This window comes from Pelecanus crispus, chromosome 3, assembly GCF_030463565.1.
Source record: "Pelecanus crispus isolate bPelCri1 chromosome 3, bPelCri1.pri, whole genome shotgun sequence".
Classification (NCBI taxonomy): domain Eukaryota; kingdom Metazoa; phylum Chordata; class Aves; order Pelecaniformes; family Pelecanidae; genus Pelecanus; species Pelecanus crispus.
In genome coordinates, this window is record NC_134645.1 from 94,526,065 (window position 1) to 94,553,177 (window position 27,113).

The following is a 27,113-nucleotide window of genomic DNA, read 5'->3' on the forward strand; positions in this document are numbered from 1 at the left end:
TTTGGGACTATGTTACATGTAGCCACTCAACTAAAGGCAGCTAATGACAATGGTTAAAGGAGGTCTCCATCAGACCAAATACACAAGCTGGTCCGGCTGTCTAAGGCTTATTTTGTTAAAAATACAGTCACATTCAAAGAACCCCTTTGGGTTTTCCCAAAACAATAACAAAACCAAGAGACAACATGTGCATAATAGGTTTTATTGAATAAAATTCTGCTTCTAATATTTACACAGTGAAGTTCAGAGATGTAACCTAGTGAAGCATGGCAATGCATAACTTTCATACAACATCTGGAACATCTTTAAATACATCTGAAACTACTTATTACAGCAATCACCTGCCCATCACTGATTTCATAATTAAGGAAGATTTGAACTTTCTGAAGAATAGCCAAGTTGAATATTAAGGATAGTTGAGTTCAGAGAAAACAGTCTGCTACGTGAATTCCAAACCCAAAAGATCTGAGTAAAGTGTCAAGAGTTTTGAAGGCAGCTTCTGTATTTCCCTGTTGTTCTTTTAATCTCTGCAGAAGAAGATGATAAAATAAATTATAAATCTCAAGGCTGAAAGTAATATCCACAATTTAAACACACAGAGTCTTCCATGGTAATCTTACTTTTTAAATTTATAACGTCGTCCTAACCTCAAGGTATATGAACTACAACAAAATACTTACTTAGTATGTATTAAAAGCTATGCTAAATTTTTAAAGCTGCCGAGGTAGACACACAGAAATGGTGCAACTGATATCTAGGGTCAAGACAACACTAACTGCTACCAAAAAGTAAAAAAAAAAAAGTTTACACATAAGCTTTATGATGAAGTATCTTCCACCCCACTCTAGCATGTTAAGCAAAGTGTTATGTGTTGGTTTTTTAAAGCTCTCCTAGACATACTATCAATCTACTATTACAGTGAAGAAGGGTCTTGTAAAAAAAAAATATAGTCAATACCTTTCCTATTTATAGGGGGGTTCAAAGATAATTTCATTATTCCTGATCTTGCATGAATTCTGAGCAAGGTCTGAATGCAAGTATAGACTTGGAACAGCCATACTAACAGACTAACTCATAGCACTAGTAGCCTGTTACCTTATATTTGAACTACTCACTGCTTGTGTATAAGACATGACTCACTGGCCATTTGCATGACTTTTGCCATCCAGCAGGACAACATTATAAAGCAGGAATGTTGTGTCCTACTCAAGTCCCTGGAAGTTGTTTATTCTAGTGGATTACAGACAGCGCATTATAAAAGGCAGGCAGTCTAGCCTGCCACATTTGGGATTCGGTGTTGAAAAAAACCTGGTTGTTAGTCTCAGATTGAAAAGAAATGATCTTGCACAGTCTCTCATATTTTATTTACCAAACGGGGAGAGGAATTATATTTTTTCTCTGTGCCTCAAGTTAACCTGTATAAAGCCCTACCTAATAACCAGGAGTACAAAAACCAGAGAATTACTAACCGAAGTATCTACCAGGTCCCTTCCTGTTTCCCAGCACAACTTAGTGGATGAGAAAGGGAAAGCGTTGTGTCATTTGCAAGTCTCTCCCAACTGGAGCACTGGTTCTGAGCAAACTGTATTGGATGTTGAAATACAACTTCAAATACAGGCTTGGAAAGAAAAATAAATTTAAATCAACCCCCCACCATCCCCTATCTTCGTCTAACCTTTAAGCACCAAGATTAAACTTTCCGTAAAATAGTTCCATAATGAAGTTTAGTGTGATAACTTTGTATTTTTAGAGACTAAACTTGTAATAGTAATGGTGTCTCTACATATACACAGACACTCTCATGGAGGTAAGCTGTCACCTGGCAGGGACAGCTTTAAAATTGAGAATTTGACAAGAAAACAGAACATGCAAATGTGGTAGAAAAAGCTGCAAAAGGTAACAGAAAAGCACTTGGCTATTTGCCATTTCTGTGCTACAGCCACCCCTCAATATATTTGTGTATCACAAGAGTATATTTTATAAAATTTGTGGCTGTTTTCTTCTTTTATCTCTCCCCCCCACACACACCTCCCCACATGAACAGCCAGACACCGTTCCATCTATGCAGGAAATATATATCCATCCTAATCTCACCGCTTCTTTTCTCTTTATCTTTTTTCCAACTACAAAGCATTATCTGGAACACAGCTGCCTACCTGGGAGCTATTTCTGTTATAGCTAACATAGCTATAAATTTTAGTAACTAAGAAGTTGCTGAAAGATACAGATTTTGCTCTTGCCTGTCTCATCGGTGAGGTATACAGTATGCATTGTCAAACGCTGTCTTTGAGCAGGAAAACCATCTGTACTGTCAATCTCCAGATAAGCAACTATGCGTGTGTGAGACACTATCAACACAGGTTGAATAAAACCAAATGTACACAAGATAATAAGGCTAACTTTAGAAATGATTGACTGTAGCATCCAGCTTGAGACCCTGCATTAGCCTCAGACACAAAGTAGTAAGTTAATTCAGGTGCCTGAGAGCAACCTTTCTGGGTATGAGGTACATTTATACACACAGCCAAACATACTTTGGGGAGGGTTTTGTCTGTTTGTTTTTTAAAGAAAATGTGGATTTATTCTTTGTTAAGTGAGAAACACTTACTTGTGTGAATAAGGACAGAAAGATTTTGATACACCAGTAACTTAAAGAAAAGCATAGTGTAACTGGTAAAAATAAGTTTGGAGTTAGCATCCCCATACCTTAATATGGAGCCTGTTTTAACGTCTGCAGAGGACTTTCAAACAGTGGTAGACCACAAGACATTATACAACTTGGTGTTATCCAGTAACAAGCAGAGGGAATCATATCACTGCAGACTTCATGAAATAAAGTTGCAGGTAGCTTCTCTCTCAAACTACAGAGATTTCAGGCCATGTTAGAAAGGACAATCTGATATATACCATTGATATATTCGACAATTACCACTTGGGGTTTTTTTTTCCCTACAGCTTGCCTGAAAGCAACAGATGAAGCAATTTCTAATAAGTTGTTGGTTAAGAGAGGAAAAGAAGAACGTAGCCAGCCATACCACCAGGTTGTATCTAACAGAAATGACTTGAAACATAAGCCAAGCGACAACTTAGCCAGCCTGGCCATTTCTGTAACTCAGAAAGCTAACCCTACATCCCTCCATCCCTCTTCACCATGGAGAACTGCTAGCTCCTCTGCCTCTCCAGCAGTAGGACAAGAAGGGGCCCAACTATTCTAACATCCAGAAGACTACGGCTGTGCTCAAATCCACACAAACTGTAACACCATTTCTTAGAAAAGATTTCCCTGTCTGCCTACACGTGAGGGTGGTTTGGAACACATTAACCTCATCAGTCTGGACCGATGGCAAGTAACGTCACCAATAAATGTTACACTGAGTACAAAAAGAAGCTAATGTAAAGCAATCCTTCCATTTCTCAGAAACATAAGCACACTACCTCACATGCAAACTCTGTGGAGTAGATGGCAGGATGGAGATCTACAACTGCTGTGTCAAGCACATAAGATGAATTACCTACTATAGCACACATAAAAATAAGGAATACTCCCCTGAAATGTGCCTTACAACAAGGCACATTAAGGTTCTCTCTTAGAAAAAACTTCTGTTCATTCTGTAACACTAATATCTAGTCACACCAACCAAAAGATGTGGTGTTATGGGCCCCACCATCCAGATATTTTCGTAGACAATCCAGAAAGCAGAGTTTCCTGTGTCCTTTCTAGACAGCCCCTAATAAACCTGCTCCTTGACATGCTAAATCCACATTTTCAGCTGGCCAATAACCTCCTCTGATATTTGTGTGTGGTGCAGCCCACAGGAGAAATGTAAAGATGAATGCAGATGACTTTTCCACATTTTAGTCCATATTACCTTCACAGAAAGGTTTAGTGTGGACTTCCAGTGTGGAAACTGGATTGTGTGCAACTCAATGCAATCTCAGAACCCACTTTTTTCTCCTCATACCTCCCTCAATCTACCATCCTATGGAGAAATGGGGGCTAAACTACATCTCTGAACCACCAAATGTCCTTGCTTTGTCTCCCTTTCGTTACACAGAGGTTAGGATATTTGCTCGTTTGGTTTCCTTTGGAAAGGAACAGATTAGAGGCTAGCTAGCATGGCCCAGTAACTCACCTCAAAGAGCAGATACAACCCATTCTCTTTAGGAAAGCTTCACTGGCTTTATTACAGAGGTACCAAACAAAAAAGAAAATAACTCTTTAATAAGTTTATTTCAACTCAGATAAAAGGCAAGGACAACTGTCATGAAAAAGAGAGCATTTCCCACATACTCTACAAAAAAGATCACAACATTCTTCAGTTGTAATCCTAAGGAAATGCTCTGGTATGTCAAAACCAGGTGATTTTGCAGAAATACTGTAAATGGAACTACATTATTTTTTGAGGACACTGCCTCACTGGTAGTGTTCCCATTTCACATACAGGCACGTCACTATCAGCTATCAAGGGAAGCAAAGAGTGAAACGCAAAAAGTCGTCCTGAAAGTAAGTATGCATATAAACAAGACTTACATTAAGGTATTGACAAACTTCTATGCCTGGCCCTAAATTTAATTCACAGCTTAACGTATAGGTAAAATGGACACAAGAGGGCGCCCCTAATATAGGGCCCACCTTGGCCCTCCCGCCTTCGGTGTCAACAGCTAAAAATCTGCTTATTACAGGATTTTCTTATTCCAAAGGAAAACAGGCTTGTTGTTGCCTTCTTTTCTTTTTAGTTCAGATGTACAAGACCCATCAAGAATCAATATCAAAAACTAGGCTACTTGATTCACTTAATTAAAGGAAGTAGAGAATACAATGTGTTGACACATTTCCTAACTATTAAACTTCGGTCATCAAACACCAGAAGCTCTCCCAAAGCAACACACAATACGAAGTCCTGGTTGGCCACTGCACAGTCTAATGATACTTAGTATTACATTACAATGAAACAAAGACAAAAGATGTTGCAGACTGTGATTAATAGACATGTAATAGAAACATATATTACTTCACAGACTTGGTGCCTGAAGGGCTCTGCAGACAGAACTCTTCAAGCATGACCCAATTACATAGAAGATTATAAAGAAAAAATATTTTTAGAATAAATACTAAATATAAGCCTTATAATTATATTTGAGCAGAACTGCAAGATACTACAGATACTTCATGCATTTTCAATGCTCTGTGTATGTTTGCAATGCAGTGCCTACATTCAGTGTAAATTGGGCCTTATTAGTACCTCACAGGATTACAGGCCACCCTGAAGAGTGAAAAATTATAAAATTTAACACTGTAGTTTGCCTGTGAAATAACTGTAAGTCTTCTAATATAGGTGAAAATATATTCTGTGCATTACCATTCCTTTCACCTTTCACTTTACGTTCTTTTCACTTCTCCAAATACAAGACATTTAATTTTCAGATTGATTAAGCAAGGCAATTAATTTTAAACACTGACTTCAATGGCACTACTTAAAAATATTTGGACGCCTTTTAAGACTGAAGGTCCAAAGCCATAAGAGGCAATTCTTGTTATAAATAAATAACTAAATAAAAGAGTAGTTCTTTAGATCCAAACCTTGCAATCACTCCATCCGAATCCTAACAGGAAAACTGTCAGTGTAAGACATCATTTCTCACCTGTATTACTGCTCAGTAGTTAATCATTTTTCGAAGAGCGTCATAGCATTTCCACTTGTCTGGGATGTAGAAAGGCTCAAAGATGTGAGGGAAAGGAGTGTCATAGCCACATACTCTTGAAATAGGCGCTTCTAAATTCAAAAAGCATTCCTCCTATTAACAGAAGTACAGAATAAATGTTAGTGAGGCCATTATTTTCAAGAGTCTTGCATCACAAATTGAGGTCGAATGAACTTTGCCAGACTGACAGTCCTGGAAACTCAAACCTTCTATTTATATCACAGCATAAGTAGTCCAGAGCAGAACAGTGCTTCCTTTTGCCCAAAGGTCCATATTAAAATAACAACTTGTATTAATGTCATTTTCATTTTCTACATGTGTGCTGCATTAAATCATAGGCAGGTTATATTTAGTACATCTGCTATACATCCAGACAAGTGCTACCAAGAAACAAATATTTTAGGAACAAAGGAGTAAGAGTTTCTTTCCTGTGCCACTTTTAAGCATATAGAAAAATTATATAATCTAAGAGTGTGTATTATTTTTTGGATACATGAACATCGTATTCAAACTTCTTTGAACCCTTAGATTATTAAGAGTCTGTCTGAGAAGCATTAAGCAGTTATGGAAATTATGAATTTGAACTCCAGTGGATTTGCATATCCAACCCTTGAGTCAAATCCATGCTCTACACAAAACCCCACAACTTGTGTTCTGTTTGGAGATCAGATTTGGCAATGACTGTGAGAGTTTCATTACTCAACCTACTAGGGCACAAAAGATTACAAATACACCATATTAATCTGAAAGTAACATGTGGAAATGTGTGTAATGTTACCAGCTTTAATAACCAAATAAATAGTGGGGTTTCAATCTTCTGACTCTCAAGTACCAGAGTGATGGCATGGACTGTGAAAATCTGCAACAAGTAGATACAGAAGTAACTTTGCCAGATCAAACTGATGTTGATGCTAATTATCAGCTCCTTCTCCCTGTATCTTTAGTACATATATTTGCTTTCCAGAGCAGATAAATGAAGAGACAAAACATGTCTCCTCCTGGCCTCTCCTTTATGGACTGCAGCAACTGAGGCGTCCTGGCCAACTTCCCCTGTCCTTGGCTGAGCAAAATGGAAGGTGGAGGATTATCTACCAGTCCTTTTCCACCAGGCCCACAAGGAAAACAGTCAAAGAACTACGCTTTCCTGCAGCAAAGTGCTAAGTGTTTTCTCAGACTGACGAATGGCTTTAAATGCACGTTACTTTGCAGTCCGTGGCAGCCTAACTCTAACTTACTGTGCTTTCTATACATCACGACATCTGGCAGCATGGAAGGTACTCATAACACACTGAGATTATAACCTTCTGCTCCAGCTACCACTTTGGTGCATTGTGAAGTGGCGTATTTCTGGAAGATAGATGGAAGTAAAAAGTCCAAGATTTTGTGTCATTGCATACAGTGCCATTACATTTAATAGTCAACTAATTCACCTAGAAAACTTCAGAGTCTGAACAGGTCTGAGGTAAAAATATATGCAAACAATATAAAGATTTTTTGAGCTCCACTTTCAGGTGCTCCTTTGTTTTTCTTTGTAAAGTGGAAGATTCACATTAGTACAAAGTGCTGGGAAGTGGAGTGTATTAAGTCCTTTACCTGTCCATGAGGTAGATCATGATGTCCTACCCCAACCTGCTAGCAAGGATATTTTCGATACTAATCAGTCCTTGGTTCCCATGTTGTGACTGCCCAATAAGACAAAGCAATAGCTTTCGGACCATCCCACAGACCACCTGTGAAATTGCATTACACCAAAACACACAAGTATATTCTAGACCCACAGCCTTCCAGTCCTGCACTGCTGTTTCAGAGTACCCGACACAGGACCACTACCTAGGAGAGACCTTTGGCTTACATCATAAACAGCTCTGCGGTAACAGCTCATCCCAAATGAAGCTTGGAGAGAAAGTTCATTAGTTTCACTGAAAATATTTACTGCAACATTCCCCATACACTGGGCATCCGTGCAGAGAGCAGCACTGCACCTTCAGCAGCCCGAGCAGCAGGGAAATGTCAGCTGTGACTGGCAGGCGGGGTGCTATGCTCCCCTGAATGAGCCCCCAAGCTCAGCTGTAAATATAAATCTCAGCTGGGAAACCCAAGCTATATAGAATAGTTGCAAGCATGCATATTTGCTAATGCTATTGGTATTATATTTAATTCAGAATAAAAATTAAGTCATAAGACTTTCCAAAACTCCACTCAATATGTTTTTTCCTCAGGGAGAACCCAAAACAGCTGTTACAAGCACCCCTTCTGGGGTTTTCAATCTCAGCACTTGCTTTCAGTTTGAGCGTACACATTTTGCTTCAAAACTTGTACAGCTTCCAGAGAGTCATGTGGATTCCCTTGCCTCAGAGAGGAATTCAGAGAGTGAAGCTGAGATGAGCAGTGTTGTACTGTCAGATACAATCCAAGAATGACAACCCAAGGAAGGTGGAGAACTCTTCACTCTGAGGTACTCTGTGCGTGTATGTGTATATACAAAATCACTCTTACTATTATTTTTCTGGAGGTAAGGGTGTGTGCAGATTTTTCACTAAGTTATTGCACTGTATGAGTAAAATACTGCAGAGGCAGAAAAAACAGACCCAAACCACCAGTCAAATCCATGAGGGAAACTCCACTTACACATTATCTGACTGAAGTCAACACAATTTCACAAAGGTTCACTCTCAAGTGGCTCTGACTGCAACAGTGTCACACACAGAATTTCACACTGTAACAGTTTACCATGGAAAAAGTAATCTTCCTAGCAAACCAATAAAATTTGTATAACAATACACTGAATAAAGTGCTTACGTAAGGTAAGTGCTTTATAAGGTATAAAACCTTATAAAGGTTTTTAGAGTACCATCATAGAATCATAGAGTGGTTTGGGTTGGAAGGGACCGCCATCTAGTCCACCCACCCATTGTAAGATTATCTTACAATGTATTTTTTGCCTTACCGGCCATACCTAAAGTCATAGGTAAATCCTATACACATGTATATGTTATTATGCAGAGGATTGTTAGATTATTGATGCATTCATTTTACAGATGCTGGTTTGGGTCAGGTGATGTGCTGGTCATGGAACTTACTGGAGTAAGCCTCTCAATGTCAATGACCACTGTAACAACAGAAATGCGGCAGACCTAGCAAAACGAAGATGATTCAGTTGACATTACTTAATTTGCAGATTTACGCACAATATTTGCACAGATATTGATAAGAGCAATTTGCAAAGAATAAAAGCTTTTAAGATTTTTTTTGAACAGAGTGGAAATAAAATCATAATCCAGAAGGTGGAGTATAAAGTTATCATCAGAATAAGGTATTTGAAAACAATCAAGAAAATGCACTTTTACTTTACAATGTAGAAGTATTGTAAAGAGACAAGAGTCTTGATCTTGCTAAGAGCTTGGCAAACACTTGACCTTGGCATCATGATTCTCATTCAAAATGTAATAATACTTATGACTTTCACCATGCTCACAGTAGCTAGATTTACTCACAGAATCACAGTGATACTGCTGTAATATGCTAAGTATTTGGTCCTCCAAAAAAAAAAAAAAATTCACAAATCCACACATTTTACACATAAGCAGTCATAGAAAACAAGCTTACGGAAATATCTTAATAAGATGACTTAGAGGGAAAAGGTGTCTTTTCTTTTTACAAACATGTAAGGTGGTTCAATAGAAGATACTACTACTTTACCAGCTGTGCTTTGGATGCATCTAGGTATGCAGCAAGTCTTTTGTAGAACGGAGGTTTTTGCTTATAATGGTCCATAATTAGGTTTGGAGCCAGTTTTGTTTAAAATACAACTGACAATTTTTATCCATTCATGGGGTTTTGATTTATCTCTGACATCAGTTCTAATTTATGGGACAATATATTCAGTTGTGTCCTTTAAGTCTAAATCAAACCAAACTTTTTCACTAAGTTACAGAATATGAAACTGCCTGCTTGATGGCATTAACTTAATAAAAAGTAATGTGAGCAAATGAGATGACATTCTTCATTAGATGGCATTACACTTTGAAAAAACAGTGTTAGCAAGGTTTATATCCTAATACAAAAAAATTATATAGTCTATGGATATATTCCTAACTCATCTTCCCTTTTGAGCTTGAAGAGCACTTAACGCAGCCCATCAAATAGCCTGTCTTTTACAGATTCTTGTTCACACTTGCTGCTAAAAGTTAGACTGTAGGAGAAACAAGAGTCCACCTCATCCTGAATATGATACTGCCACATCTGCTGTACATATTGCTGTGCCAGAATTTTTGCACCTGTGCAGCCACACTGTAGAGAAACACTACTGAGAATATTAAATACACAACGTCCAGCTCTTTTTAAGACTAATTAGCAGACATCCATTGTACAAGCCTATCAGAACAAGTCTAACACAGTATTTAAGAGTGGTAGAAGATCAAAATTTTAAATTAAGTGGATTTACTCCATACTACTTGGGCATATAAAGGCTGGTACTGGCCCAAAGCGCTCTTGTACGATATAGGAATGCAAGTTTACAGCCTTCAATAAGTCCCTGCATATTTCAAACAGGCTGTTTAAACAATCTGACATCTTTCAAGGAAAGACCTTAAGGAAAAACTTAAATGGTTTTGAAAGTAAAGTAGTAGGCATGGGATTCTGATTCAGTGTAAAATATTTTAAATTCAGTCTTGAAAATCAGTATGAAAAAGTCATACTTATTTAGTAGGACATCTGCTAACTTCCAAAATTCAGCTGAAGTAAAAGCTTACAGTTTTGTTAGAAAAAGATGTTTATAAGGGAACAGATATAGTTATTAGCCTAATATATCCAAATTGTCTTAATTTAAAAAAATGCAGACAAAACAGTAAATCATTGTTCTTCCTGCTTCCTAACTGCAGAGGTCAAATTCTGGCCTCAGTTATTCAATATGACCTTTGCCAATTACCTTCATTTGCCTGAATTTCACTCAAAGCCTCCTGGAAAATACATTATATTCTATAGAGGCATTTTAATTGGTCACATTATTTCATCTTGACATTTGATGTTTAATACACATTTAGGAAGACTTTTCAAAACAACTTAAAAGCACAGGTCCCATAGATAGAAAAATCTATTCTTGAAATTCATATGATCAGTCAAATGTATCACACATACAACTTCAAAACAATCCTATGCCTTGATTTTTAGAATAGATGCTAAAACCAAGGACTTGCTAGATGTTGCATGATTGTATTTGAAATGCATCCTCTAGTAATGGGTACACTCCCTCTATTTCCCAAAATTATAATATCCTAGCATGCTAATATGGAAAACTTTATCCAAGTTCATTTAAGCTTTATTTAAGCATATATTTTACTCTTATCAGGGATTCAGGTACTCATTGCTAAATCAGGGTTCTGAGTGTAAAACTCTTAAAAACATGTACAACTGAGAACCGCAGGCATTTATAGAGATCTACAATTGTATAAAAAAGAAAAAATAAGAAAACAAATCCATTATTGGGCATTACTGAAACAAAACATTACTCATCCTTCTGCAACGTACAGAAAAACAAAGCAATCTGGTCTGCAGTTTAGGGGAAGTGCTTTTAGGCACTTGGCCAATATGAAAATGGTTAAAGAGTATATTCCCCCAGAACTTCCTTCCTCTGAAGGGAATTGATCATTCTGTATTCATAGTAAAGAAGCCTCCATATGCAAACACTTTGGTAAGTACCAGTAAATGAAACCATTTATGGTATAGCTAGCAAGACATACAATTCCGAACTGATACTTCTCCCCTTAGTTATGCTATTTTGGTCTTATTCTCTTTACTTCCATATCTTTTGGATCTATTCATTTTTTCCTCTCTGACTGACATAGATTAAAATCAGTAAAAAGGAAACATTTTTTTATTTTTAAATTCTACTACTCTGTAGAATACTCCCTAGGGTGAGAAAACTTTCCTTTAAAAATAAATTATTTCTGCAACATTTTACGTCCCAGGGGTCTCTCCCAAGTTATTCTTATTTTGCAACACTACAGGTACTCAAAAAAATTAAGAGCTACAAGAATATCACATGACTACAGAGTTGCTATATGAGAACACTGATTTTACAACTCCTTTTCTCAATATAGGAATTTACTTTTTGTAGGATGACAAACAAAAAGTCTATTTTAAAGACTAACATGAATAGGCAGAGTTTGATAGAAATTTTAATATTTCTTTTAGTATTATAGCTATCATAATAAAAAGAAGACTAAACATAAGGTTAAGGTCCATTACACAAGGCAAACTGTAGGAACATTTTTCATCCAAGACTACTTATTTTTCTGCTGACAATAACTACAAAATTTAGACCCAGGAACTCAGTGACTAGTTGCAAAGGTTTAGTTTAATTGTGGTTTCTGTCAATTAGAACTCTGAATTTTGCCATCTCATCTATAGATTATAACATTTTAAAAAAACACATACATATTCAAAGAACTTTTCAAAGAGAAAAACTCTTATCACATTAGAGTTTCACTTTCTGTTCTGATATTTTTATTCTGATTTATTTATGCTGTCATAAATTAAAGTGTGGGGCTCAAACAGATAAGAAAATGTATTCCATATCACTTTGTAGATTACTGTTACGTTTATATTATCTATTATTTCCCCCATATGGATTTTCAACTGTGAATTACCTACTATTGTAAGAATGAGATGAATCCTACTATAGGTTAATAATGAGCATGATGAGCTCATTTACAGCAAAAACCATTTTTTACGTCAAAGCTTAGACAAAGATTTTCAAAAGAAGCTTTCCAAAGAGGTAGTCAATCAAACCCCATTTTATAAAAGGTGGATTTCATGCAATAAAGCTGACACTAAATATAGATTAAAGGTCTTTTTCTTTGGTTTCTGCTTTAAAAAATGTCCAATTTGAACAGTTTACTTTCAATAACAGAAAAGTCAAGCATCTGCAGTTTTCATATGTCTCACAATTGTAGCACAGTACTTTCCTTGACAGCTGCAAGCACCAAATGCTACAAATATTAAACAGAATTTGCTTTGACAACATATATGTTACATTCTTTGAATAGTCACTTCTATGAGCTACATAAGTACTATACACCCCTGAGATGTTTTCAAGTTGAGATATATTGAGAGAGATTTTTTTTTAGACAGAGCATTTTTTTCCTACAGCTTAGCCATATTCGTCTTAAAATACTTTTATAAATCTCTTTATGATAGTTACAATAGTGATACATTTTTTCCTCAGAGAACTCTCCAGTTATATGTTGTAAATGTTTAACTTCTGTCAGAGTTTTCTCCTTTTTGAGTTCACTTTAAAACAATCCTTTTATAACTTAGGACAGCTTATAATGATTAATTTGTTACCAATTATTTGAATTTACATAATTAATATCTTGTCAAATACAGAGAAACAGTTCACTGCTAAAATTATTTATCTTACGATTGCCAAATAGATAATATTTTTACTTACAAAATGCATCAGCAATTAAAAGAAAGAAGCGCTTAGGGCGAAAAAAGTCTGTTCTGTGTAACTCGTTGGCTTGTTATCATTAAAAACAATTAATGGTAAATATTGTCTTTGTAGAACTGAATCACATAAAACAACATTTATACATGAAGTCAAATTTACTGTATAAAAAATAAAGTAACGTAACATAAAATGAATAAAAACTATTTTGAAATAATTCACATCCCTCTTAAATCCACCATGCTAAAATAAAAATTTACTTCATCTATTTTTAATCATGAGCACTGAAACTATTAGCAGTGAATATATTTCTGACCACAGCACTTTTAGAATCCACACATATACAACATAATGCAACATTTTACAAGTAATACTTAATCCTCTTTTAATACTTAAATACTTTATTACTTAAACCTTCTTAAAATTATCTTTGAGATGCTGCATTATGATACTCATATCAGTTAAAAAAAGGTTTGATATATGAATTCTCTGCATTAATATCTTCACCGGAAAAGAAAGGGAGTGCTTGTGTGCTTTAAATGTTGTCTTCATTAAAAGAAACACATAGGATTGGGTTGGTTGGGAGGATGGGGGAGGTGGTGACAGTTAATGTAAATTCTTTCTATACGACACACACACACTTTTAGAAAACATATTTCTACTATATACCATATACTTAAAATTTTTCCCAATAAATGTTGAAGGAATTTGAACAAAAAGATGTTTAAATTGCAAGCAATGTAAAATGAAAATAACACAAGTGGAAGTAACCAGACTTGTAAGAATACAAACACTCCTATGTACCAATGAAAGTATTTTTGAAACTGCTTTCTTCAGGCAGGATAGAATTTTTGGTGCTATGGCCATAACTGCAATCCTATAAGATGATGTTAGGTCACTACAGCAACTACGGGGTGGCTACACACCAGCAGCAGTCTTGCAAGCCAGTGCTGTTAATAGGGGCTCTTTTTCTGTCATGTGGAAGTAAAGAATCCACAAGCTGACTGAAATATTAAATGTACTTTTTTCCTGAAAAAACCCCACTATCTATAGCATCCTATATGTTATTGTTCTGTAATCCTGGATACTCTGTTGACTTTCATTGCAGATACGTATTTGCATGTTTTGCTCCTGGCACATCATTAGCTGATGAAACTAATGACACTGAAAGGATGTTTTAATTCAAATCACTGAAAAATGTTTATGTTGCATATTTTTCCGGACAACTTGCAATTTCTTTATATTAAAAAATAACCAATTTACTCTGTTAAGCTCATTACTTCCACTTCACAGAAATGAATGTGCGTAATTAGACAAGTAAACCAAATGAGGATAATGTTGTCTTTGTTGTCACTTGTACCTCTGGGAGCTGTAAACACTCTGAAAGAGGATTTGACCAGAAATTCAGAACAGACTCCTTGCTACGAGCTGGATTTCATTTCTAAAATCCATATACATTATTCTGGGGGAGTCATACCTTTTGTATTTCACTTACACTGCAACGAACTGCTTACAGGTAGGATAACATTACTGCTTATGAAATATTCACTGTGAATTTAAAAGGTTCTGCAATTTCCAAGAGGTAGAACTGAAACTAACTTCTCTAGCTTCAATATTTTGTTACTGGCAGGAGACAGTAAGTGACGTGCTTGGCTATATTAGATTTTACGGAGGGCCTCATCACTATTCATTTACATAACATAACCCTCTTATACACGGAAGACTTTTATATGGACTCAAGAGTATTTTATCTCTCACTTATTTTACACCTCTTTCGAGCTTCACTGGTTGCATTGCTTAAGACAACACCAGCCATCCTAGCAACGGCTGACTGACGCAGTTAAGTTCTCATTCGTACACTAGCTGGAAGATTGCCTTCAAATTTCTTTTTGGCTAGCTTCACAAACGAACAGTAACAATCTTTAATAACCCAACGCAAGACTGATATTGTTTATTAAAGTCTCTTTATCAAGTTTACAACACATCCACTCCAACAAACGTTCACGGCAACAGCATTAACTTGAAGCTGTTGGGCTTAGAGCCTTGATCAGTGGCTTAGTGGTCTTGATGGTAGAACTGCACAAAAAAACCAGCACTGCATTCCCAAGGTATTTACAAAACAAAAAACCCCCCACAAAACAAACAAAACCCCCCTTCTGTTTATGTCAAACAGCTTATCCTTTCCACAAGAGGAGGCAAATGAATAAAAAGTGATTTTCATTTCTTCCCATCCCATCCTATGTTTTATGCAAAAAGTCTAAGACTTTCCATGAATTTTTTACAAAATTTAAATCCAACCTGGTGGAGTCTAGGACTAGAATTGAAATATATTCAATTCATAATAACACAGCAACAGAAATTACGTTCTTCCCAGTAAGTTTGCAATTTGCATTGTTTAGGGCATGAGGTGCAGCGGACAGCATGATTCTTCTCCACAAAATAAACAGCACAAGACAGATATGCTCGAGAGGAGGTAACAGGGTTTCCAGATTGCTAGAATATGCTGCTGCCTTAAATGAACCATAACAATGCTCTTTGGCAAGTAGATTTTTTTGATATTTAACTGTAAGCCACCAGATGATCACTTCCCATCTCTTTGCTACAAGTATGAGAAATACTATTTTTTCCTAGGCAATTATTGCTACACCATATCTGAAACAATCTAAGGTCCTTCCTACAAATTCCATATGCTATACAGTATATACCCAAAATATGACAAAATTCTCCAAATAGAAGTTATGTATTCTGTAGTTATGTATTCTGCAACCAACCTTACAGAGCATTTACTACAAATTACGTTATTCTATATGATATGCAAGTTTACTGTGCACTTTCTTGAAGTGGCAATTATGAATATTCGCACTGGGACACACATATTTTCTAAAAGCATGCCCTAAACCCCACAGATAGTTAGAATGCCTTCCCAGGCCCATGAGTATCCGGAGACACTTGCTTTATTTAGTTACCTGGCGTTACTAACTCAGATGTTCAGTCAACGATCGTGCAAACTGTTACACATACATTAACACAGGTGAATGATCCAAGTGAAATCAATGGAGCTAAAGTGCCTGCATAAAATCATTCACGTGTGAAACTGTTTGCAGATCACAAGTCATTTTTCCGCATGAATGAGCAACATAATAAACATTTGTTAAGCTTTTAAAGTGAGGATCATCCTCCTTCTAATTACACCCTATGCCTTTTAATCACAAAGCTAGAAATATCTTACCGATATAATCAGATTTTATACTTTTAGATCATCATTTATCACCTACCATTCTAATTACTTATTTAAGTATTTTGCAAAAACATCTGGCTAATTTCAGCATGCCAGAAGTGACTGGAAGGATTTTCTGCTAGGAGTTTTAATAGCCAGTGAGTGGTATTTTTATTTTTACAGCTGTGTAGGCAGCTGAGAGAATCTTGCAAAGCCAGCCTTGTCAATCGGCGTATCTGGCACAGGAAAATCCTCACAGAACTACTTCACTCAACACACACTAATGAAATTCAAAGCAAATGCAATTTCAACGGCCGCTGTCATATAATTTAAAGCGGCGTATTTCCCATTTTGTAGCAAAGCATTTGCATTTTGGGACAGCACAATGAGAACGATGCTGTCGCTCTGACCGTCGCCGAGCACTTCTCCAGTGCAAAGCCAGAGCTTGGCCAGGCAGCCAGGGAGAGGCAAGTACAAAGGAAACATCTCAGCCACCCGTGAAAAGGTTGGGGCTTACCTAGGATTTTTCCACAGCGTTTTGTAACCTACCGTCTTTGTAAAACAGACTCAGAGCAGGGGGAAAATATTAGATTACTTGAAACAGATGTATAAGGAATTTTATAGTGTATTCTTTAAACCAAGCTCCCATTTTACTTACGCGTTTAATTTCTAGGAAGCTGCTTGATGATTCAAACCCGCAGGTAGAAGCATTACAGTACAAAGCTTCAACTCCTATATTAAATATCCTCTCAGATAACGGCAAAAGTAACTGTTAGGAAAGCTGACTGATAAGTATAGAGAGGTAGTTTTTATTCTACAGAAGAAGTGTAAAAAATTGAATGGAGAGAAATTCAGCGAGGCTTTACAGAAAGTATAAAGGTTTATGCAGAAAAATACTCAGAAACACTGAATGAACCATACTGGAGACTCAGCTTTTGGGTTCAGGCCGACTTAAAAAGCTCGAAAGAATTATTTTATCATACAAACTTCAAATTGGTATACCAAGTTATGCCCAACTTTCTTGCAATAATTAGCTTTTCTTCTTTCCTAGAGAGATGGGGGTTTTTTTATAGTTTTCATCCTTTTCACTACATTTCCTAAATTACTCTTCACATAAACAGGCTGCATTGCTATTCCACTGTAAGAAAAAATTGGTATTACTCTCCTTGGTCCAGCCAACAAAACAAAACCACCAAACAAAAAACAAAACAAAACAAAACAAACCCTCTAAGAAAATTAAAAAAATAATACTTTATTAATTTTTCCAGGCATAGAAAGTTAATGCAACTTGCTTACAAAAGACCAAGAAGTGTGCTGCAAATTAAACACTTTCATTTTAAAATGTTTAATAAAACTATTAAAACAGTTAACATCACATCTCTTAATTTAAAAACTGGTCTAAAAATGAAGACCAGGAATAATATATTTCAGAGGCTATGAAATTTTAGTTTACCTTTATCCCAGAATTAACAGTTCAGAATTATTGACCTGATTTTGAAGTGTCAACAAACTGCATGTATAAAAACAAATGCATGGGACCTGTGAAATATCCAGCAACATTTAGGAACATAAATACGGATAACAGAATTACTTATTTTTATATGATAGAGAAACACCATGACAGAGGTTAACTGTATATTCTAGGAGTCTTGCTGAAGTTTTCATTGGATTAAGCCCAAGTATTTATCTTGGTCTACATTTCAGAACTGTCTGTTTAAATAAATTTCATACTTAAAATTATTATGTGAACTTTACTTTTAAACTAAATCAATTATGAAATTTTAATTTTCATTCCACTAATGAACTTTCTGCTTTACAGCCAAAACTATAAATCTTTTACGTAACCTAATCTATCTCTTCCACCAACAATGTTATCAATTGTATAGTGAATTTCTTAATGAAAAAACAAAGTAAAAAATAAAATACCTACGCAGCTGCCCTAGTTACCATGAAGCACCTGGTGCAATTTTCTTCTTTTCAGTTACACACAGTTAGCACGCAAAGTACAGTTGCCAAGAATGAAATGTAAAAATATACTAATGATAATATTGCAGAAAGGAAATTGCAACCCAGTTGAAGCTGAGATTTTATTTTCCCTCTGTATGACTGCTAAACAGTAAAAGTCAAAATGTTTCCCTCATGTAAGTACATTAGGAAGTTCCTTCTCACTTTACTCAGTAAAATTTTGCTGAGATTAATCTATCAACACAAACTGCATTCTACAAGAGCGGAGATCACTAACAAATGGCATTCAGTATCATATAAAATAGAAAAACACTACAAATGGAAATTATTTTACTATTTACAAGGTCTGATTCTGTGAAGCTACTTAGTAAACAGCAATCCTAATCTCCCTCCCCTGAAAAGAAAAAATCCACAACTATTATATTAAAGCAGGATCATTTGAGAATTAAAGGTCTCTATGTCAACTGATTTTTTCAATATATAACATATTTTTTGAAGCACATCGGGCTTCTTGTTTCGTCCTGTATCCAGTACTGTAATTATACAGTAGCATAAATTCTAGCCACTTGCAATCACAGAGACTGCGATATATGATATAGAAGAGGAAGCATAAAGAGAGAAACCGAAAAGCAGGATTCTGTGGAAGTCTGAGCTTTTATTTAGGTTCGTTTCCTTTGCTGGTGGCCAAACCCACCGTTGTTCAGATCAGATTTCCCGTCACATAAAGTCACTACTGACAGCAGAAGTCAGGGATTAGGTGCACTGACACTGATGTGCTCTTCCAGCTGTGCAACCACAAAACCGAAACGCATTTTTAAACAATGGTTATCCAGTCAGGGAAATTCCTGCGCCCACCAGCCCCTGCGTCTGATTTCCCCTCAATAAATGAGACCACCAGGCCATGCCCAGCTAACGTTTTTCTTTCCCGAACTTCGAGAAAGCATAAGGACACAAGACTTGGCGAGGTCTCAGAATCGAAGTCCAGTCTCTGCCATCACAGAAGGCCACAGTTTCTACCATAAATTGATCATATTTGACTGTATTGTACTGCACTGTGGTGATACTGCAGTTCCTGGGGTTTTTTTATCCCTGCTCCTTCTGTATGACAGGTGATCTTAAAACCCTTTTCCTAATTTCAAGCCATTCATTTCAAATTTATTCTTATATTATTTTTCCCCAGCATTACTTTAGTAACATAGGTGCTTTTCTGCTGGTTACCTTTGCTCGTTTCCCCAGTAAATTTATAAACAGGACTTAGATTCCCATAGCCCTCATTTTGATAGTGGGAAGAAAGCAGGCACTGTTAAGCTGGTTACATACACCAGGCTCTCCACAGCTTCCGATCACCCTAGCAGCTCCTCACTCACATTGTCTCTTTTCGACGCTTTTTTCTTAAAACTAGTTGATCACACTTACATACCATATTCCACATGAGATCCTACCACTATCTTCTACAACAAAATAAGTACTTACTATTTCTGCTGTAAGGGCCTCTCCAAACGTGCTCGTCTTTTTATCCAACTGCATGATGTTGGTGGTACACAACTGAGCAGAAGGTAACTGATATACCACCCCTTCCTCTTTTGCCCAGCTAATAAGCTATAAGCTTATGTAAAAAAAGAAGTTACCAGTTCCTAGGTATGTAACCTTGTACTTTACCTGATTAGACTGCACTCTGAGACTGTTTCTGAGACCCTCAACATCATCCAGGTTCATTATAGGATTCTAAATTTTACTATATTAACAATAGACCGACTTTATGACTCACAAATTCTATTTTTTGTAACTAAGAAACTAAAGAGAGTGTTGAGATCTAACCAAGTCTTAAGAAATGCTACTAGTAGCCTCTTACAACTTGGTAACATTTTTAAGAGCCTAACATACTGCAATCTTCTCATCATATACCTTGCAATTCTTGTACTGTCAAGATTTTGTAATGTCAGGATCTAATCTGTCAGGTTGATCTGGCACAACATACACTTCCTATATAAAGTCCAGCAAATTCAGTAACAAATTAAGTTTCAGAAAACATCAGTCTGACAAAAATTTTTATCAGAACACAATAACTGAAGAAAACGAGTACTTTACACTTTTAAGAGAGAATTCAGAGCTATGAAGATGTAAAACCAGTGCTGAGAAAAACTCAGCTGCTACAGAAATTGTTATGTGGCTTTTCTCCCTGTATTTGGTGACTACATTAATTCTGGATTTTTCATGTGTCAGCCGGTAGAAATATAGTCAAACAATTCTGCTAACAACTATAAGAAAGAATCCTGCAGACACGGGTTTCTATCACTGAAGATCCAGCTTTGAGTGTTTGACATTGTACTTTGTTTTGATCAAGGCAAGAAACATGCTCTCAAATGTCTTCTTTTGTGGCCGGTTAAAAAAAAAAAAAAAGCCACAGAAGTAAAGCTCACATGTAACACATTATTTTCATGGTTTGTATCTGCTATGAATTCAGGGATACTCCAGAAATTATGGGGTTTGTTGGCTGCATAGTTTCCTATCTGTCATAAAATCAACATTATTTCGAGTGCTCTACAAAAATAGAGGTTTAAGCAGCTTTCTCTGAACAGTATATAATTTTTCAAGATATTTCTACTTATTTTAGTGGTCACCACAAATTATATAGAGAAAGAAAAGCTTAGCTTTTAGTGGTTAATAAACAACTTCAGCCTAGAAGACCCTCTGACCAAACAAAGCAAGGGCTGAGGTTTACTGCAGCATGCTGACCAAAGCATGCTGAAACCCAAGTTGCTGCTTTGCAGTTTTCCTATTGCACACAATGGTTTCCAATAGCAAAACATCTTTTGAAGGATTTCTTCTTTATATGATATAACTTTTCTAAATGACTACCATTCGCATCTTGAAAGAGCTGTTTTCAAGACTTCTTTCCTTCTGCTTTATTTCCCCCCAAATTGGGAAAATATGAAAAATGTACCTGAATTTCTCATCTCTAATTAACCAGTGTTTAGATACTCTTCTCTGTGCTGCTACATGTCATGTTAAGTTTGTCAGCTTCTTTAAAAACAGAAACAAAACTATTAAGACACGTTTTTTTTTCCTTTACTGTGCGATTTTTTTTTTGGGATGGGTCACTTCAGAGGGTGTGAGCGGTTTCAATTAAGTAAACTGCAGAATATTACTATGGTAATGGGCAACTAATAAATCTGAACAACAGGAGGAAAAAAATTATAAGCTGCTTAAAATTAAAAAGTAAACACTTTGGGGGGTGAAGAGCCTTAACTTAAACCCAAAATATTGTGTGCTAAAACCAAAAGCGAATCAAAACTTTAATACTATTCTTGAAAAATACATAAAACCTACGGTGGTTTAGAATACAGTTTGCAATCTACCTTGCAGACAGACTGCTAACACTGTAAAGCAGCTGAGCAGCTTTAAGGTGGATGTTCTCAATTACCATATATCTGCACTGACAAATTAGGGGCTGGGTGTCCAATCCTATTTATGTTCTTGTTAGGGATATGGTTATTTTAGGAGACTTTCAACAGGATCTTTAATTCTCAGTTGCTGTTAAAAAGTTTCAGATCTTTCCATAGGGAGATTTACTCTAAAATGAAATGTGCCACCCTTTGAAGACGTTTACTCTTATCGACTAGGAAGGAGGCCTGCAGTGATGGGTTAGAGATGTAATTTTTTGATTAATCCTACCTGAGTAATTATGAAGAAAAATTCAAATCCATGCCATCTCACTGCAGTGGCTGTCTTTACACAGACAGTCGCAGAGATGAGACAAATGTTCACAGTTAAACAGAATTTTTGTGGAAGCCATTTAATGCCAAACTGGACCAATACAAAATCCATAATACCTAGTGAGAATGTCCATCAATAACAGTAAAAGAGACAATGCCACTTTAAAAATCCATCTATATTTCCCTCTCTTTTTCAGTCATTATCAACTGCCAAAGGTGATAAAACCTGTAAATGAATTGTCGGCATGTTTTAGGTTAACCCATTGGCTTCTCAAATGAGGCTGCCAATGAAAAATTACCATTTCCTAAGAACAGAATCCAGTTAGGCAATATTTCTTAAACTTATACAACTAATGAATGGATGCAAATATATAAACTGACAAGGAAAGATGTCTAATAGAATACATGGAACCACACGCATAACACTGTGCACTTCTAAACCTGTAGGTAATGTTACATGTAGTATTTAGAAACAGATGCTTCCCTGTAGTAGCTCAAAACTCCATATGAAAATGGGAAAAGTTCAGATCTTCCTACTCAAAGCTAAATCAGAGACAGAATTGTAGGAGATTCTTTAGAACTGTTGCAAAGATGATAACACCCACATTTAGTCACTTAAACCTGTCACACTTATTTATATGAGAAATCCTTTTCTTAGTATTCTGAATTAGACAGTGATTAAATACATAAAGATTAGAGGATTTTGCCTCAAAGGAAATTACATTTCTCAATTTTGGTTTAACCAAGGAGGATTCCTCCGAATGGAAGTTGTTAAAATGGTCTTGGAAATGCAACATTGATGATGTAATTTCAGTTTTCAATAACATTGGATTGCTGCTTCTGTATTACTTACAAGGTCCCTTGCTCATCTGAAACATTCTCAATACATTCTGAAGACAAATTGCTTATCTGAAGCGTTCTGAATAAATGGGAACAATTTGCTCACTCAACACACAGCAATATATGGTGTTACAACTGCTATTTTCAGAGACATTTTCTCTCCTTTCACTTCTGCCTTTTGAGACCAAATACAGCATAACCCCATCAATATATTTCTTAGTATATAATCACATGAATTCCATCAACATCAATATATATTGTGGTTGACTCAGACATATGCGTATACTATGGACTTGATCATGACAGCTACAGTATACACAAGAACATTCAGTGTCAGCTTTTCATATTCCATATTTCTTATTCTCAGCCAAATAGCACTCATAAATGTGAGGTTCACCCATCTGATCACAGCAGAACAGAGGAAATTAGGTCATAACAAGATGCAGCAGCTGCACAGGACATACCTAGGCACATTTTTCAGAATTCTTGCTACAATGACACTGAAGTCTTGTACTACTATGCTAGTGAAAGGAGCATCCTTCTGCAACATATCCTTTGTAAACATTTTTTTTTTTTACTTCTAACTTCTCATTGGTAGCAACATATAGACTTGGTGACTTATATGACTGAATTTCGTTTGTCAAAAATCCATGATCAATATAGCTTCGTAGACAACAATTCTCTTTTGCTGTATAAGGGATACTTCTCTCATTACAAAAAAAAGAAACACAACTCATGGTTTTCTTAGCCTACATAAAGACTTAAATATAGTACCACCAAGTTTTATACCTAAAGTTGGAAATGCTCGTAACTCCAAGGTACGACAGAGATGAATGGCAGGCATTCCCAGGGACCGCGGCTGCCGGCACCCAAGCCCAGCAACTGCAGGCGGTGGGACAGCAGGAGCAAGCCTGACTTTTGGTCTGAGGGTGCTGGGCCAGCCAAGACCTCCCTGCTGGGGAGGGGAATTGAGACCGAGTGAATGTAGCACTGCATGGGGATGAGCAAGTGGTGTGCGAGATATTTGAGCAGGGGAAAAGCTCAAATCTCCTTCCTTCTTATCCAAGCCCCAGTACCCAGATCCGCTACGGGTGGTTGTTTACTCTGGCCACCCCCTTACAGATTTTTCCTTCCCTCCCTGCAGCAGAAGCATGGTGAGTCAGAGAAACAGCGTGAGTGAGGGACCTACTGCAAGTTAACCTCATCCTCATACTTCCACAGTGAGTTTAAAACCAGCATTATAATGGTAGATAATGTAAAATTAAACACACATTTAAGCTACGCTCAGTTTTCCTACCAGAGTGCTCCAGAGACGCTTTCTTCACTCTGTAAGGTGACAACCTATTCATTTCTGATGCACACACACACCTCAGGTACGAACAGAAGAACAAACCGGACCAAGAGTAAAACCAAAGCTCCTGAATTCTGGAAACCCAAGTTCAAAAAGGTCTCAGGGACCTTGGGGAAATATTAGACAGATTCCCCATTTCCGGAGCACGCGGCATGTCTGAGACGCCCGCACGTTGCCTGCGTTAGAGCTTGGGCAGTGACTGAAAGCTCTGCTTCTTTGCAGTCGAAGAACCCTTCCCATTTGAGCAGCGCTCTCCCTGTCCCACGCCTGATCCCGCTCGGAATCCACAACCTAAACGCTCTGCAGCCCAAATCTGATAGGGCGTTGTGCTCTGCGTAAGGGCAGCGAACGGCACTGCATTAACACCAGAAAGTAGCTCGCAGATACCTTTGTTCAAGGTTGCTTGGTGGTGGCCGGCCCGGCAAGAATCTGATGTTTGGAACCGAATCCCCACGCAGGGGAGCTGCAGCTATTCTGCAACGCACAAATGAAAAATAAACAAGAAAGACCACCCTGTTCACTACAGAAAGACTAATTTTTTAAGTACTCACATGGATACAGACCCGCCCTAATAACTACCTACAGAGAGGGGTACAATCGTACATACATTTTATCCTATGGCTGCGAACGCAAAAGAGAGAAACAGCCCCAGGGAAGAAATTCAAACTTCCAGTCAGGAACATCAAGTTTGTCAGAAATTCCACCTGGAAAGAAAGAACTACTCCCTGACAAACTGCCTGGTAAAACTGCAAAAAGATTTGACGCTGGCATTTTCTGACAGAACAATATTTTGTCCAAAAAACCACAGCTAGCTGTAAAACAGAGGCACTTGATCTTTTTTGCTAAAGGATGAAAGCATTGCATGTAATTAGTTTCCTGCCTGATTGAAATAATGGGTTTGCAGGGACTAAATACTAGCAGCCCCAAAGCAGTGGAACTGGATGGTTATTCCTCCTCCAGGTCCTTGGCGATTTTTGTCTGTCGTCTTCCTTCCCTACCATTATTGCCTTGGATCTAGCCGTGACTTACAGACACATTCAAATATAAGAGTCTGCACATCTTTTACAGTTCATCTTAAAGAAAAATATTGAAACTATGTCAGGCAAAGAGACAGATACTTTACATTTCTACTCGAGTATTTCATAAACGAAATGTGATGCTTGTTTCTCTTGAATAACACCAGTCAATGCTAGCCACCCAAGGGGCCTTCCAGGATTTAATTACCGAAACTTGGGCTTGCAGATAACTTCTTTTCTGTGACAATGCTGAACAGTATAAATTTGACTGTATTCAGAGCAGCAGCCAATCTTAAAATACTTTAGGATTCATCCATCTCAGCTGTCCAACAAAAGCATGGGGCTTTCACATTAGAATGCGGGATTTAAGGAGTGGGTTTTTCTGCTGGGTTTTTTTTTTCCCCTTAAGTTTTTGCAGGAACACCACGTGAGTTGTCTTTGGACTCATAAACCCAAAAGCTGTTTCTTGTATGCTTTTTGGATTTCACTGTTACCAGTATTTCTGCCTCCCTGACGGAACATCTTAGGTCTGAGGTTTTATGATTCAAGGCAATTATATTATAAAAATTGAATGTTAAAACAATTCATTTACATATATGTTTATGTTGCTCCTAAGATTTTACACACTGAGATCAGATTATAAAGCAAATGGAACTAGACTTGTGTTTCAGCTTCAGCTAACAGATGATTCACATTCAGGAAATTGTTTCAAAATAAGATGACTGCACTTCATTTAAAGTTTGTGTATTTTTATAATTATAATATTATACCCTAATGTATTTTTTGCACTGAATTAATTACATTATTTGGCACAAGTACAAATGTAGCCCCATGAAGTTTCCATTGTATTATTCAAAACTGTTCTTGACTGTAAAACCTATGAACAGCTGTAGAAAGGAAAATTTTTACTTCAGTAGTAAAAAAAAAAAAAAATTTAAAAATAAAAAAATAGAAAAATTAAACATACAAAGTTCCAGATACAATACCATAATTAATATAATTATTTTTACATATGGAAAACTTAGGTTTCAGGTTTACAATGTACTGATGAGTGTTTTTTAAAAATAAAAAATTATATTTTTCTGAACAGCTAATACTAGTAATATGTTCAACATTTTTCTGATCTTTAGAATTAAAGTTAATAATCTGTTAAAAAGTGGTAAATGATAAACAGATCAATTTAGCATAGAAAGAATGTATTTAAAATTACAGTCTTGTATTTAAGTTCTGTATTTATGTTCCATATGAATAGGCATGAGAATGGCTTTCAGATTTTAAAGCTGTATGGCTACTACAAACCAGAGCACATGGAAGCAATTAACTCAAGTTGCAATCATCTTATGCCATGTTTATAGAAAATAAAGCTTTAAAAATACTTATTTGAAATGGTGATATTTTGCAAATATGCTTGTTGTGTACATAAAGAGAATTAGAGGTAATTAATTATCTTTTAGTGTCAAGCTATGCAAAGAAATATACTCTGAGGTAATAACAAAAACACAGATTTTCTCTGGAACACATTTCATAATTGTTACTAATATTTATATAGAAAGACACCCTGCATTCTTTCATTCTTACTTTCACTAATTACCATTCTGAACTCTTTCTACTATGTAAAGAAAATGGCTGGCTCAAAATTGTCAAACAAAGGTTAACGTTGCATAGAGATTAACAACTCCAGCCCTGTGAGCTGTGGAATGCTTTCCATGTTTACGTAAAACTCTCACACCTCAGTGAGAGATGACAGCAATAAACAACACAAAGAGTTAGGTCTGGCTTTTTTTTGTGAAAGAAACAGTACAAAACATGTTAACGCACTGAACTGTCTTCTTTTTACTTCTTTTACTGATCGAACTTG

General features: G+C 36.5%; 1 protein-coding gene across 1 annotated transcript in view; it reads right to left on the minus strand.

The window, feature by feature from the left end:
* Nucleotides 1-499: 499 nt before the first annotated feature.
* Nucleotides 500-27,113, minus strand: part of BCKDHB (branched chain keto acid dehydrogenase E1 subunit beta) — a 132,386-nt gene continuing 105,772 nt past the window's right edge. The window contains exons 10-11 of the mRNA XM_075707420.1: nucleotides 5,644-5,796; nucleotides 500-527 (exon numbers count right to left, since the gene is read on the minus strand). Of these exons, the coding sequence (XP_075563535.1) occupies nucleotides 5,656-5,796 (141 nt within the window). The 3' untranslated portion in view covers nucleotides 500-527; nucleotides 5,644-5,655. The remainder of the gene's footprint in view (nucleotides 528-5,643; nucleotides 5,797-27,113) is intronic.